Source organism: Acanthisitta chloris, unplaced genomic scaffold (genome assembly GCF_000695815.1).
Source record: "Acanthisitta chloris isolate BGI_N310 unplaced genomic scaffold, ASM69581v1 scaffold7503, whole genome shotgun sequence".
NCBI lineage: Eukaryota > Metazoa > Chordata > Aves > Passeriformes > Acanthisittidae > Acanthisitta > Acanthisitta chloris.
Window position 1 is genome coordinate 32,816 of NW_008666507.1, and position 16,555 is coordinate 49,370.

The 16,555-nt window shown below is 36.1% G+C and overlaps 1 protein-coding gene across 1 annotated transcript in view; it reads left to right on the plus strand.

Moving 5' to 3' along the window:
- COL11A1 (collagen, type XI, alpha 1) overlaps nucleotides 1-16,555 on the plus strand; it is a gene marked incomplete at its 5' end in the record, with an annotated part of 124,448 nt that overhangs the window by 18,451 nt on the left and 89,442 nt on the right. The window contains 4 exons of the mRNA XM_009072143.1: nucleotides 1,278-1,406; nucleotides 12,953-13,069; nucleotides 13,664-13,759; nucleotides 15,695-15,940. Of these exons, the coding sequence (XP_009070391.1) occupies nucleotides 1,278-1,406; nucleotides 12,953-13,069; nucleotides 13,664-13,759; nucleotides 15,695-15,940 (588 nt within the window). The remainder of the gene's footprint in view (nucleotides 1-1,277; nucleotides 1,407-12,952; nucleotides 13,070-13,663; nucleotides 13,760-15,694; nucleotides 15,941-16,555) is intronic.

The following is a 16,555-nucleotide window of genomic DNA, read 5'->3' on the forward strand; positions in this document are numbered from 1 at the left end:
AAAATATTCTTCTCTTACCTTGTTAAAGGTCACTGGTATGATTTCCATCAGTTATGATATCTTCTCTTTAAACAAAAAACAGATGCAGGTATACTAAAAAAATTATTTATTTTCCCCTATTTTTGGTAAAACCAAAAAAAAATTATATTAGAAGTATATGGAAGTTTAAAAAGCCTCTCCTTCTGGGGAAATAGTGAGAGATTGAAATTAACTCTTACCTTGTTAAAGGTCACTGGTATGATTTCCATCAGTTATGATATCTTCTCTTTAAACAAAAAACAGATGCAGGTATACTAAAAAAATTATTTATTTTCCCCTATTTTTGGTAAAACCAAAAAAAAATTATATTAGAAGTATATGGAAGTTTAAAAAGCCTCTCCTTCTGGGGAAATAGTGAGAGATTGAAATTAATGGGTTTTGACCAAGAAAATGTGCCAATTTTCAACAAGCTTATTTTTATGAGAGCATAAGAAGCTCCTGGATGAGGAAATTTATAGTGGAAATGTTGGCAGGAATTTACCTAACGCTGCTTAAATAGTAGCACTATGTTAAGAAATGCACTGGATACCAGACAGCTTTCTGTGGAAAATGATAAACATACAAGGTCTCTGTAGGGGATCTCAGCAGAGCCATTTTTATTATCCAGAATAGTGGGTCTCTTTACTGTGATGTTTTTTTCATGCATGATATATGGGAATAGAGGCAAAACCAACATTTGTTAGCAGTTAAATTTTTTTTCAACACATTCTATAGTGTGGATTTACACAGTGCTTAATTATTCTTTTATTCCAATGAATATTGCTGGTACAGACTTTTTTATTTTATTTTATTGTCTTTTTCTTTGAGAGTATAGATGTGATACAAACTCTCAGAATTGTACTGTTGATCACTTGCATGCTGAGCTGCATGCTGGTAATAGGAAGTGCCCTGAATTAAATCTTAGGAATTTAGACTGGTTCCCAGTGAAGAAGTAAACAAACAGCATAAAAATGACAGAGCAGAAGTTACACCTTCCCACCCTTTGCTTTCCAATCCAGACATGATTTTAAGCCAGAATTTTGCACCTAGTCCATTTGGTATTAATTTGCATTGTTTTGCCATGTTAGCTAAGATGTTTTCCATAATAGCAGAAGAAATTAGTAGCTCTGTTATAAATACAGATGGTAATATCTAAGGATTATGTGCCTAGTTTTGTTTCTGAATGCAAACTCTGTACTTCTGATGAACTGTAGACCCTCTTTGGTTTTGTTATTTAATCTGCATATGCTTTCCTGCAGGGTGAGATCCAGCAGCTGTTGATTATAGCAGATCCCAGAGCTGCATATGACTATTGTGAGCATTATAGCCCAGACTGTGATTCCCCAGTGCCCAATGCTGCTCAAGCTCAAGATCCTCAGGTTGATGAGGTGAGTAATCAGTCATTTATTGCACATTAGTGGTTGTGCTAGAGACAAGTTACCCAAGGCACTTCCAGCTAAATGGCATGCATTGTTCTAGAAGTGGAGGAAGCAGGTTGCAGTTGTGAATTAATTTTTGCTATCCACTCATTTATGTCAGGCATTTAAAGGAACCTATCACACTGGCAGTATTTGAATAACTAGCATTCTCAATGAAGTTAAACTGCAATTCCTTAAAAAAATGATAGCAGTATCAGTATCAACAAATGCCACATCTGAAAGACATGAGAGCTTTGAGTATTCTACCATTGTAAACATCTTCTGTTAGAAATGCCATGTGTTCTAATGAGCTGTGTGCACAAGTGCATTTGCACACACAATTATTTCAGCCAGTTCCACTCATGGCAGGTAAATACCAACAGGGACAAAACAGAGTAGGAATTTTTCCCAGGAACACAAAATATATTTAGAGAAACCGTTTGTCACTATAGACAATTCTCGCAGCCATAAACTGAGTAATTCACTGAAGGCAAGGTAGTTTCTCAGATTAGACCTCTGAGGGTCAGCAGTTGTGTGTTGTTGTATGCATTCCAAGTACTTGCATTAAACAGTGCCAAGTGCAAAGTTTTTGCAAAATGTAACTAGTCATAATTGAACTTGGGTCAGGACAGCTAGTGTGTGATCTGACTGGTTATTATTACTGATTGCTCGAGAGATCATCATTAAAAACTTGCTGAATTGTTCTCAGATGCCTGCTTTGAGCCTATTTTGGGACTGAACTTGTCCTAAATACATGGCAATTTTATTTGTCATTACTATTTATTCTGACTGAAAATTATGTCAGCAAGAGACAAAGGTCCATAGGGCTCAGAACTTATTTCAGAGAGATTTCTGCCCACATCCATTGCATCAAAGGTGCAGTTCAAGATGTGTCAAGTCACTTACACATAGGCAGAGGCCTTTACACTACTTTGCAGTGTATAGAGTCTGGTCTCTTCATGAGGACCCCATAGGACCTTCTGTCTGTGTGCCTGCGTACCTGGATCTCCATATTCCAAAACAGAACAGATTGAAAGCACATTGTTGATAAGTTATGCAAAGAGGAGGAAAAAAAAGGATAGCAAGATCAAATTATTTTTTTCTTATTATTAAATTTCAAAGAAAATTTAAATTTTGCTTGGGAACTTTACTGAGCATTGCTGCTATTTGACTTAGCACTCTGATTCTTTCTCTTTCCTGTGTGAAGATCTGGAAGGTTTGAACAGACTAATGCTTTTCTGCTTTGAAATAAGACTGAGGAACAGTCAATCTAATAAACTGATCTTTGGTGGGAAAAGTAATTAAAATCATCCCTTGGTCTCTCTCTTTAAGAGTAATGTATTTAAATACTTTAAATGCTTTAACTGTGTTGAGAGTACTGTCACCTCCAAATTTATGTCAACTCTCAAGCAGGAGGTAATGCTCTGGCTACCAGTGATGGCTCCTGTCCTTTAGTTTAATGCACATGGACAAGACTTGGACTCCACAGAGATTAGCTGGGATCAGTCTGTAGATTCAAAATCTATTCTAGATGAAGAGGAATGAATACTTGTGCTCAATAATTAGCAATTTTACTAATGAATTATTACCGTGTGATTTAATGTTTCTAAAGTATGTAGAATATTAATCAAATAGCACAGGGATTACATCCACTCCATAATGGATTATTAGCTAAATCTCTTGCTGCCAAATGTTCTGGTTTTGCTGTATCAAAGCTGTTTAACACTATCATCAGTTGAGAGCACTCAACTGTAGATCAAAACAAAAATAAGCCTCATCATATTTATAAGAACTATGTGCATGTGCCTAGTTATATGTTCATCATATACAGTGTCCAGTTATATAGTGCATATCTATTGAAAAGAGTCTGTGGGCACCAAAAAAAGAAAGGGAACCATAAAATCAAAACATTGGTACTGTTCTCCTTGACCATCCTGAACCTGATAGTCTATATCCATGATTGTCTATATCCAGATCTTCTATAGCCTAATGCAGCTGCCACTGGAGTCAGCAAATATTAAATTCAGCAGCCATTACAAAAATGCTCCTGGGTTTAGTGTTTTTTAATGCATTTTTCAAAGGCCTATTTTTTCTCCTTGATAGCACATAGTGTTTGTGGGAGTACGTACAGATAAAAATATAAAATCAAAGATTTTAATTTGTAATGTAACATTGGAAAGTGAGTTGGAAAAGCAATTGAAAAGCTCTAAAAGACTGATAAAATTGAGAACTGCCATTTCTATTGCTTTCATTTATTGCTCTGAGTGGTGATTGAATTATTTTCTTTTCTGAGCTAAGGCACAATATCCTTGTTGCTCGCCATGAGTTTGTATGTGTAACTTCGTTTAAATATTTCCAGTGAAATCAATAGATCTCTTTAACACGTGTGACAGTAATCGGAAATAATCACATCAGCAATTCTACCAGTGTGATGAATATACACGAGAATAATGACTGATTGAATTGCCCAGAATTATAGAGTTGTCTGCTAAATAATAAAAAAGCATCTTATTAAAGCAGCCTACTTTGTTGTCATTTGAGCTGCAGCCTGTCAGATCACATAGATAATTTATTTTAAGGAAATAAATGAAACTAGTTTTATTTAGGTACTGGAAGAAGTCATAGAAGATAGCAATGCTGATTTTTGTAAGCTGTTAATTGCAAAATTAAATAGGGTATTAAAAGGTAGAAATATAATTACAGCTAGTCCATATGGAAAATAATTACTTCAAAATGCCTGATTGCATGTTTTGAGGAGATTAAAAATTTGATTATTGGTAGCTGGTAGAACGTAGAGACTTAGACCTTTGTAAAGTTTCTGACTTGTCAGCATAGGAATTGTGCTAGAAATATAGAAATGCATGTAAAATTTGTCAGAGTCATGATATTGCAGAGCAATAAAAACCAATGGTAACACAACTAAAGGCAATGTTACACACATAGAAGAAAAGAAAGAAAGGCAGGGCAAACAGAACTGGGAAGTATACCTTGTAACACAGTCTGCTTGCGTGTGGTAACAGAGGAACCTTTTACGTGCCGCAGATTGTCCTCATCTGTGGGCTTTGTCTGCTGCTCTGTCAGTGAAAGCAAATTTGGGGTACATGGTTTACCAGACTGGGATACTAATCATGCTGAAAGCCAACATGAAAAGACTGTTGTTTAGCTAGATTGAGTTCCTGGGTTTATCTTCCACATTTTCACACAAACTTTTGTGATAGAAAGAGGGAAGAGAGAACACTGGGCCAAAGGCTAGGCAGGCTTGTGTCATTCAGTGCCAGTTTCGGCTTAAACCAGCAGAAGCTGAAAATATTTGTTGGACTCTAGCCTCAAAAGATTCTGGTTATTAATACAGGGCAAGAGTTTGTGCATGAGCACTCAAAGCAAAACTGCCAAAATAATCCACTGCGTGTCTTGGTTTGTAAACAAAGGAGTAAGAATGTAGATGCAGTATTACTTTTCTGTATGCTGTCGGTGGAAACGTATACTGGATCATCACATGTGTTGCTCATTTGCCATATGCAAAGATCCTTGACAAAAAGAAAATACTAGTAACAGGCAAATGGGAGAGAGGGCAATCAAGTTAGATAATTTCAGTTAGGAAAAGATCTAATAAATTTTGAGGAAAGAAAGAACGAAGTAGCAAAGTTGTGAATGTCTAGATATCTTCTAGCCAAAGATAGTTAACTTTGTAAAAGTTTTGGGAAATGTTATTCATACTTTAGTTGGCTTGGTTACAGAGTGACTGTAAGAAGTTTTGAAGTCTGCAAGTATAAAAGAGTTAATCAAGGTGGTCTTGCAGTCCCTTCTGGCCTTATATCTCTGAGCCTTTGAATTATTGCAGACTAGAATAAGAAGCTGATACTTGGCTTAGAGATAAATTACGTGACTGCAGAGCCTCTTGTTGTGTGTTTCCTGCACTGACTACAAAATCCAAAGGAAGTGGTTGACTTTTCATCAGTGAAATAGCAAATTTATGTTTGTGGAGTTGCATCTAGGAGGCTGAATGGGATTTCTTTTGACATCGCACACCTGGCAAGGTCTCCTGGCAGGTTCACAGCCTAGAAAGGACATTGTTCTGAAAAGCTGGATGATTTTTAGACCACTAGAGAAGCATCTAGACAGAAAGATTTGGCTAAAATGATGCAGGTTTAAAGGTATAAGTACTTTGTTTAACTGAGTGTGACTCCCATTGCTCTAGGCAGTGTTTCTTTCTGCAAAGCAGCAATCAAATATCCAGCAATTGACGTTCTGGGGCATTTCTTTCAATAGCAGTGCTGACTTGAATGAGTCATTTTATGGGCTTATTTCCACCCTATGCCAACTTTCCAGTACAGCTGGTAGAGTTGTTTGTGTTTGTTGTGGGCAGGGTAAGAGACTTCATCTAGATTAAAAATAATTACTAGCCATAAAATGGGAAAAAATTATGGAATATATTGTAATGATTTTCTATTAAATGAGCCTGATAATGCATATCACATCACTGCAACATCAGGACTGCAATATTTGCTTTTTAAAGTGTTTGGTTTTTTCTCAGTGTCTTAAGACCTTGACTGTGCTCTCACATGTAGATTTACTGGACACTGATTTATAATCAAATTGTCTTTACTGATGATACCTTAAATGCATTGAGGTTTCATTTTTCTTGTTGCATTTTCCTTTTTACCATAGCACCAGATTCAAACTGCAATCTGGGTAATGCAACAGAGAAGATTTCAATGCCTACTTTTTACTTGCAGGATCCCTTCATCCCTGAATTAAATGCTGAGTTTACCCTAAAGAAACTTCAGGAAGAATCAAGCATCTCACAATGGGATTCACAGAAATAGTAAGCTGTGAATAAAGACATAGATCTAGCCAGTCTAGAAAGGGAGAACATACCTTAAATTCTATCCTTCTCTGCCGGCTTACTCAGCTGTGCTGTCCTGATCCCCATACTATTCTTCTACCTCAGCAAGACCAACCTGCATCCTCACTTCTCCCTTCCTACAGGGAATTGGGTAGAAGTGACCTAAGGACTTCAAGACATAAGTTTTGGACTGGATGCTGTCTTTAGACTTCCATTTTAATTAAGTCATTCCTGTTCTGCATCCAACTCACTGATAAGTATCTAAACAAGGTTTATTTAACTGGGCAACCTTTGAGTACCTTTTGTGTACAGCCTCTGTTGAACTCGGCTGTTTGCCAGAACTGTGGTGTTCTCTGTAAGCAGTTCAGGCCAAGCTGTTAGAATAGATGCATGTCAGTAACCTTCCTATACAGAATCCTTTTATTCCTCTGTGTTTTGTTCTGGCTTCATCAGACCTAAGTGTCATTCAGCCTGAAAATGGGAAAGCAGTAGATTAGTAGTAATATCCACATACTGTGCTCTGCTTTTTATTATCATTTTTTTCCAACTTTCAGACTTGTTTTAACTGAAGTATGCATCAGTTGTCCTTGTTCTTGCTTGGGAATAGCCAGGTATGAATCTCTGCAACTTGTCAAGTGCAGTGTGATGACCTCAGCAGTCATCACTACACAGAAAGATGTGGCTTAGCAGTTCAGTACTCTTTGTTTGTTTCATGTTGAATGTATAATTAGGTTTCAAGGATCAAATATCAGTATGAAATTATATTTTAAAACTATCAAGATTACTTTCCTAGGGAAGATATGCACCTATGCTTTTCTTATAAATACCTTGTGAATAGTCTGTCCTGTGTCTTGTTTCCAAAACACTTTCTGCTTCCAGTTCCAGTTCAATCATATATGCTTGGGCAGCTCACAGAAATTAAAGCAGTGAGAGACCTAGTCAGTCTTCATCATCCTTGATGCTGGGTCATATATTTTCTGGTGTGTCATCAGGTCTAGTTTTCAATAGACCCAGCCATGAGGCTTTCAAATCTTCTCTTGGAAGATTATTCTACGACTCAGTGAATCACACTGTCTGACTTCTGCTAAAGAAATTGCTCCCCAAAGGAACTCAGCTTCATTTATCTTGGGTCTGTCCCAAACTAATGGATTACTAGAAGACATGAAATGTTTTCCTTTAGTGAAATGAACTTGGTAAAGTAAAGGTGCAAATGGCCCCCAGATATGTTGACTTGGAGGTTTCTGGCATCCTTTCAGAACATGTTAATTTAGTGTCCTTTGAGGTGTTTGTCTGATCAGAAAGACTATTTTTCTGAAAAACACAGAATTATTTTTGTGTTTGTTTTTATTGTCATCTTTAGAACTGCAGTTAGCTACTTTGGCAGATATTAAAAATAGTGATCTTCGTGGCTCTCTTTTTCTTTGTATAGATATATAGGCTTTTTAGTTAAGGAAGTAACATAGAGAACCTTAAGGGTCTTATTCTCCTTTTGACAAGGTCTGTCTTTGGAAACTGAAGATTTTGTTCTTACCTTGTTTTATCTCCTTGCTTTTATGACTTTTATGAACAATATAAGGACTCTGTGGTAGAAGAGGTCATCCTTTAAATCTTAACTTTCTTTCTGCCCAAAGAATGACATCTTCTACCATTTGTTTTTTTAATATTACTGCAGCTGATTTTTAAAACTCCCACTTTGCCTGCCATCCTTTATTTTATTGCATTTTGTAAAGCGTTAGTGGGCCTAGAATGTTTCAAAATCATCTTTGCCTCTTTAGCTTGCTAGATGATTTTGCATAATCTTAGGCAATGGGAAAATTGAGCTTGTGACAGTTCTTTGGTTTAGGATTTAGATTATTAATTTTTTACTTTGAAAATGTAAAGCAAACATTGATAAATCTACATTTTGGAATGAGAGGTTAGGGTTTTAGAATATGGATAGCTGAAAAGTCAGTTTTCGAGGTAACATTTCCTTCAGAATATTTAAGTCATTTCACAGTTGAAACAGGCCTTGCAGGCTGCTGATTTTCTGCTTCTAAAGTTCATATGATGAAGAAACCAGTTCATCTCTTTAATTGGAATTGCATGATGATCTGGTACTGTAATATAATCACACTGGTAAAGAAAGTATGAGGTCATGATGGAAATATTTTGTTCCATGAAGAAGCAGCAGGTTTTATTCTTCCTTTCATTTGTACAAAAACAGTCATATGCAATATTCATTACAAGAAGGGCTGCTCAGTAGCTATTGGTGGTCCTGCAAGAGAAGAGAGCAAAGCAAAAGGAAGAAAATTGCACATTTCAAGTATGTGTTACCTGATGTCTCATAGCTAAAATCTCTCACCAAGTTATTGTTTGAGTTGATGATATAATTTTGAGTCAGCCTCTTTGATATTCATGGAAACCACTGTGAAAGGTAATACAGTTGTATATATTTTGCTATAACCATGACCACTCAGTGTTCACAACAGAACTTCTCATCCTTGTTGTCTCAGATCTGTAACCATTCTGTTCTATAGCAGTATTAGGATTTAGATAAACTTGCATAGGCAGATCTCTGCAGCAGGATTCAAGTAATGCTTGCATACATCTGTGGTAGGTATATTTTACACTTGGCTACCGTACCCATAGAAGGGTCATCAGAGTGTCCATAAGCTGAATACCCCTTTAAGTCCCATTCAAGCTTCTTGTTTCCCTGGCTGCATTCTTGGCCAGTAATGTCTTTGGTATAGAGCTAATAAAACAAATTATGCTTTCTTCAAGTTCACTCATCATCTCTGTCATACTTACCTTCATTCCATGCTTTGATTTCTTGCTAGAGTTAGTAGTCTTGACTGAATTCGGAAAGTGGCAGAAGTTAATTTTCCATTTGCATTCATTAATTTTGAAATTCTAGATGCTTCCTCCTGCATATATAAGGGCCTACTTATTATCTTTCCTTTGATTAGCAGTGTAAACCATGACAGTTTTTTGTGAACTCTCCAACTAATAGCAGGGCTTGTGTTTTGCACTCAGAAATGTTAGCTTCCAAATTGTGAAGGCACTTTTCTCAAGGTTTGTTCGGGCCTCAAACTGAGTGGATCATATCCCTGTCTCTGGTCATCTGAGAATGGTGACCTTGTGGCTGTGTAGCTCCAGAAAAAGAGAGATGTGTGGCACATATCCAGTCTTGACTGTTAGTGGCAGGGTAGGTGTGAGTTGCCAGCTTCACAGCAGGTGCCTAAGGCTCCATTAGTCACTCCGTTAAATCTGTCCTTGGTGTTTGTAAATTTAGTCCTTATTTAACTGACTAGTCCTTCACCAGTCCTATTGTCTCATCTTAAAAACAGGGAATTGCCTTCATCAGGTTGAGGTGATAAAATCATACTGTGGAGTAAACTGTATTTCTAAATTACATCTTTACACCAGTTAGGGATGTAGAGATGCATTCTTCCATCTGGACAGATCGTGCCTCAGGAAATGCACCTGGAAGATTTTGCATCTATATTTCACTATTTGCAACAGGACCCATGCAGTACAGTACAAAACATACTCTCTCTGTTTACTGGCTGGAGTGAAAGACAAGGGTTGCTGGTGTTTTAGAAAGAAATGTCTGGAAAGGAAGGATTGCTAAGAATAAGCTTTATCTTGTTGGAAGGTTAGAACTACTAAATATTTCCATTTGTACCCCTTGTATTGGAGGAACTAACAAAGTACTGCAAAGTAGAAACTACTTGAATATTGTTTCAGCATGGTGGCCACATGTCCTAACTTGTAAGTTCAAGAATTTTTGTATTAACCCTCTGTGCTCTGAAATGGAAGATCTTCACCTGCTTGGCAGTAATATGATTCCAGCATGGAAACTGTCATTCCCCACTTTTCATCCATCCCTGTTCCATCCATTCTGTGTGCCTGAATATCAGTGCAACTAAAATATACTGTTGTGTTTGTGATCATGTTTTGCATATGTCAAGAAAATTTCACTCCCTTTAACAGAAATGAGTGAATCACAATACCCAGAAGTATATTCTGTGTGATTATGCATGATGCAATAGATCTGTCTGCATACCTGTGCTTTTTTTGTTTTCTAGTTCTCTGACTTTTTGAACTAAGCCTCTCAGCATAAATTTCAATTTATTCACCACTTTCTTTTTTTAATACTAACATACTTGGCACAGATATTTTTCATTTTTTTTTTCCCCCTTCAACATTTCTGTTTAGTTTAGGGCCTCTGAAGAACTATTTGTAATCTGCTATTGCAATTTTATTAGCCACGTGGTTGGCACAATTCAGCACAGCCATTCAGCTTACCTTGGGAGAAGCCATACTACTGAGATTTGTAAAACAGTTATGCTACTGAGCAACACAGAGTTATATTTTAATTAATTGGTGAAAGGTACTGCTGGAATGAATGTTTCCAGTTTCAGAATAGGTCTACAATGCTTACTAAAAATGAATCTATGTGTCTAGAAGTTATTAAAACAAACTCCTAACAGCATATTTAAATTTAAATCCGTCGAACAACACAGTAATTCTCTCCAAAATGTTCCTCCACTTACCCCTTAAGATATTGGATAATGTTGAGCATAGGTAGTGTCTATTGTTTTGGTACCAATAAGAATTTCATAGCAGAGTGGTTCATGGTTTTTAGATGACAGTGGCATACTTCATTAGAAACAAACTGTATTGAGTTGCATTTCCAGAACTGCACAAGCCAGAAAACATGTTTCTACACATTGAGAGGTCTGTAAAAATGTACCATTGCTGCATGTGAAGCCTTTGGACAATACCATTTATTAGTCAAACATGTTTCATTGACTTCACTGGGGTTAGGACCGAATCTTAATGTGCTAAACAAGGAGAGAATAATCATATATTACTTATGAGGTTTAAGTCTAAAATGCTGCTGGTTTTGAGAAGTATAAATAGAATCAACTTATTCCTAATGACAAAGATAGCACTGATGAAATCAAAGCATTGTTTACATTTTATGAGTCAGATATAAAGCACCCATATACCTTGCAAAGTGGATATTCTCTGCCTAAAATGGTAAATGTTTTGTTATTTAAATGTAGTTTGAAGTGCAACTGTTAGTGTGCAATATAGTTTCTAATGATTACCAAGAGTATGTTACATCTTTTCTGTATGTTTATCAAAACTCACGACTAACCAATTTATATGTGCATGGGTAGAAATAATCAAAAGGGCAATTGAACAAAAAGCATCTCACTGCTGAAAAAAATCTCTATCTTCTTTCAAAGAAAAGCTGTTGGTCATAGTAGGACTGTGAGGAGTCACAGGAGTGAAGTAACAGAAACCCATGTACAGCGATTTTTAAGTGATTAAGGCCTTTCAGTCTTAGTCTCATACTTGCTGTATTGCCAGAGAGAACAGTTAAACTAGTATTTTGGTCACATGGTAGAATATATTTTGGAATATGGAGATCTATTTTCATCTCATTTATAATTTCTTCTAAAATGCCAATCTCTTTCTGATGCTGATGATATATGTGACTTCTATGAATTCTCAGACTAATTTGGAAGAGTAATATACTAATCCTCTCATCAGTCTAACTGAAACAAACAGATATTGTCTTCATTTTGCAGACAGTGATGCTGACTGTAACAGGAGAGAGGAGATTTCATAAATGGCTAGTTCACATGAGGCACATTAGAATATTTTTTCCTGAACAAGGCAAAGCAAACACTTGTCCAGACTCTGGCCACAATTCAATCTTCTTTTGGTTCCCTGGACATGTAAAGGGCTCTAGTAGCAGCCATGAGGTTGCTTTAGTTTACCAGACCAACCAGTTGCTGTATCTTCAAGCATGGCAGGAGTTTAAAGCTGCCTTTTCTCCTCAGCCGTGATGACTAGTACTTGGTGCACATAATATTGAGACCAGGATTCATGGCACAGCCAAGAGTACAGCTCAGGAGTTCCTGGCTCCCTAGGTTGTGTTTGCAACATTACACAAGCCAATTCTAAAGCTATTTCTCTTGTAAAGGTTTTGTGGGCCAAATCTTCATTTGATACTAGTTATTTTAGATACAGAGCTATGGAGCAATTTACAGCAACTGGGGATCTGACCTTTAAATGAAATTACATCAGTGATGCATTTGCTCAGGCAATGTGTACCATGGAGCTGCCCTGGTTTTGAGAACTCTACCACAAACAAGAGGAAGATAGCCATGTTTATTTGTGAGTTGTGGCCTCTTTCTGTATCTGAAATTACTTAACCTGTTCATGTCATATATTGGAATCTCCCTGCTCTTCTGGTCACCTGAAGAAAAAACACAGGTAAAAGGTTATGGGTAGTGTGCTACTTTGGTTAAACCATCACCGGTAGAAAGGGGCATTATTTGAAATTGAAAGACTATATGAATATATGATTTCACAAAGATCTGTTGGTGCTCCCATTAATCAAAATTACAGTTGATTCTTCTTTGCTGTCCAATAAAAGAGAAGGGTATTTTTCCTGGAACTACTACTTATTTTTATTACTTTTGTATTGTGCTTTGAAAGAAATAAGAAATGGTATTTTTTTCCCCAAAATGAGTAATAATGAATTGTTCATACTACCTTAACTTTGTTAAACTTTACTCTGAAGTAAAGGTCAAGATGCTTTCCAGTAATGCTAATCAAGTTTGCTACCACTAACTTGGGAATGCCTGATATTTTTCCATTTGCAATGTAGTACACACCAGAAGATTTTATCGAATATGACTATGAGTATGGGGATGCAGATTATAAAGAAACTGATTCTGTAACAGAGGGACTCCCACTGTTTGAAGAGACAGTAGCACAAACAGAGGTAACAGAATCTGATCTGTTTGTTGTGTGGTGTCCAGCTGTCCCCTACCATATGGTTTGTCAATTTGTGTCTTCTGTATATAAGCTTAATGTTTTTCTTTCACTCATTTCTTTACTTGCTTTCAGTTAGAGATGGAAGGTCTCACGGCTGACAGCATTCATCTCACATTTGGTTACCCTTCTTTCGTTCATGCTTTCTCAATTTTCTTTTCATTTTATTTATGTTTTCCCATTCCATCTTTCATAACGTTTGCAGAAAAAGAAAGCCATGGTCAAAAAGAAGAAGAGGACAGTGGCTGCTAGCTCAAAGGACAAACCCCAAAAGGCCACAACAAAAAAATCTGAAAAATATCCATCCAAGAAGAAGAAAACTTATCAAGCAGCAGCAAAAGGCAAACTAGGGGTAAAGGTAGCCAAGAAATAATCAAGATCTTTCCCAGACCAAGACTGGAAGATCTCTGATAATAAGAAAAAAATATACCTAACCCCACTAAATGAATACATCTGGCTAATACCATAACCTGAATAAAAGTGCTACCTCTCAAATTTTCCTACAGATTTGGTTCTAAATAATGTTCTTTTTCTTTAACACTAGGCAAATGTTGTTGATGGATTTCAAGATTATAGCATAGCTGAAAATGACTATGGACCTCAGACAGAAACTCCTTCCAGAACTACTGAAGCAAATGAGGTAATAAGGACTCAAGAAAATACTTGTCCCACCAGGTGTCGATGATTGAAAAAGTACAAACACATTTTAGAAGGGTGAATGTCTGTCTACGTAAAAGATACATACTATAACAGCATTTAGTGTGATTTTACGCTTTCTCAGTCATTGTCAGAACCTGCATTAGTGAGGCATCTAATTTTTCCTGTATTTCTTAAGACGCAGCATAAAACAAACCTAACACAAGACAAAGAATGGCTGCAACCATAGCAGAATATTGAAGCTGAGTCAGAAGCCATCATTTCTTTTTCAGCTAACAAAACCAAATTATTCACTTTTCACTTGTTCTATCAAAACGAAACATTATATTTTGAATGGTAAAAAAAGATAAATTTGTTATTTTGACTTATGTTAGAAAACACATTTTTTGAAAGCAACAATGAAAGCCTAAACATTATTTTGTTAAGATTGCTACATCTAAGCCAGTGTTGATTAATATGTCTGCATATTAATTAATGCTAGTGTTAGAAAAATGATGGCTGGTTATAAGAAATATTGTTTTCAATTTTCTTTTGCCTTTTCCTTTTAAAATTAAGATATGTTGCTTAAAAGATGTACAAAACTCCCCTTCCCTCAAATATCTGAAAGGAGAGAGTCCCCATTTGTTTTTTTGGTTTTCCTTCTACGTATCTTGGAAAGTGAATTGAAGTATGTTTTACTCATTCTACTGTAAAGTTTTCCTGTGTTAAATCTCATGTTTGCTTCCCTCAAGTTGATTGATAGAGGTATATCTAAATATTTCAGTTTCTTGGGCAGTTATAAGCCAATTATACAATAGCAGAGTGGTAATCAGGTCGACTCAAAGTGCAAAATTCTCCCCTTACTGAGAGCAGTTCTGCATAAAGGTAAAATTGGCCTAGAATTGATTCAGATCTGTGTTTGCTCTAACTGTAAGGCACAAGTCAGACTCCTGTAGCTAATGGAATTAGGCAATTGTTAATTCTTAATTGCCTTCTATTTTAATTGCAATATATTTCAATATCATGATTAGGTCAAGATTTTTTAATTACTCTGGATGTTGATTAGCTTCTTAATGTATTTTTAAGATCATAAGAGTTCATAATGTCAGTTCATTGCGAGTATCCATTTCGTATTAGCAATATCTGAACTTTGATTTCTTTCAAAATTGTCCTTTCAAGAGACCTCTGCAGCAGAATAAAGCAATCCTCCTTTATTTCACAAATGGTTTTGTACATCTCAAATATAGCATTCTTTTAAACGGCTTTAGTGCTTTTGAGTTGGTTGCTTGGTTTGACAGTTTACATACTTTAAGATAAAAATTTAGATTTCAGAAATGTTAATCTGAATTTTGCAGGTGAAACTTGACTCAGACAATAAGTATGTAAATTACCATGACACACATGAGCCATGACTTTTGTTGATGAATAAACTGCAAAATCATTAACAAGGAGAAAGAAGTTTACCTCAGCATTGGTATTTATAGACAAAATAATGAAAAAGGCTGGGCTTGCACTTCCTCCACATTGCTGTTGTAAAAAGATCTGAGTTTATTCTCTGCTCATTGCATATATTCACTTGTGAATGCTTGTAAGTGTGAAACCAAGCAGGGAAATTAAGCTATATTTGGCGCTAAAGTAACACTAAGCAAGCAGTACACACAGTACTGGGTATATTGAATTCAGTGTTTTTGGAAATAAAAAACCAAAGCGTATGAAAGCATTACTTCTTTGTACTACTTATACAAAGATCTTTTAATTACTCTGAAAGGCTGGACTTCCATTCCTTCAGACTCTAATTAAAAGACAATATGCTGTAGTTCTACTGTTCTTTCTTCTTTTGACAAGTCATCATGGTGGATCAGCGTATGCTTACATTGCTTTACTAACAATAACCCACATATTCCTCCTATTCCCAAATCTTTGCTACTGATATGAATAGCAAAATCCTGTTGAAGAAGTATTTGCTGAAGAATACATAACTGGAGAGGATTATGATAAAAAAACTGAGGCAACTGAATATGGAAGCAGAGGAGTAGACCTCAGTGAATCTGATCTGCTGGTAGATGGAGATTTAGGCGAATATGATTTTTATGAATATAAAGAATATGAAGAGAAACCAACTGATTCCACTAATGAGGAGTTTGGTCCAGGTGTTCCTGCAGAGACCGATATCACAGAGACAAGCGTAAGTTGATTGGAGGAATAATGCAGATTAATTTAATTTGGTGATTCTTTTATAATTATACAGTGTCAGAACTGCACAAACCCTGATCCAGAGCTCCTTGTACGTATTAGATATAGTCTTACTTTTGATAGGCTTTGGATCGAGCCCATCCTCTTGTTTTAGTAGTCCTGAACTTTTTATTTTTATTAGATGTAAGATTTTTGTCTGTTTTGATAAATGGAGTAAAGGAGGGCTGGAGATGGGAGGGAGAGGAAAGGAGATTTTAAATTAAAAGATACGATGAACAGTTTTTAAATCTTTCTAAACTAGAGCTAAAGCTGGAAAGAATGTAAGTTCTAATGCAAGTGCAAGTGCTGTAGTTAATATTTTATATGATTATCCTAAGAAGTTGAAATGCATATGAGTGTCTAGAATCCTATGGCTTTCGCTACATTCCAAGGAGAAAATTCATGAGTAGGTAGGTGAAGGTCTGAAACCTTTCATGAAAATCAGTTTAGTCAATGGTGACAGGTTTATGATCTTGCAGAAGTGATTTAACAGCTCAGTGTATATATAAAGAAAGATAGGATGACATGGTGGATCCTGTGAATCATGCTCTTTTTTGTGAGTTTTATA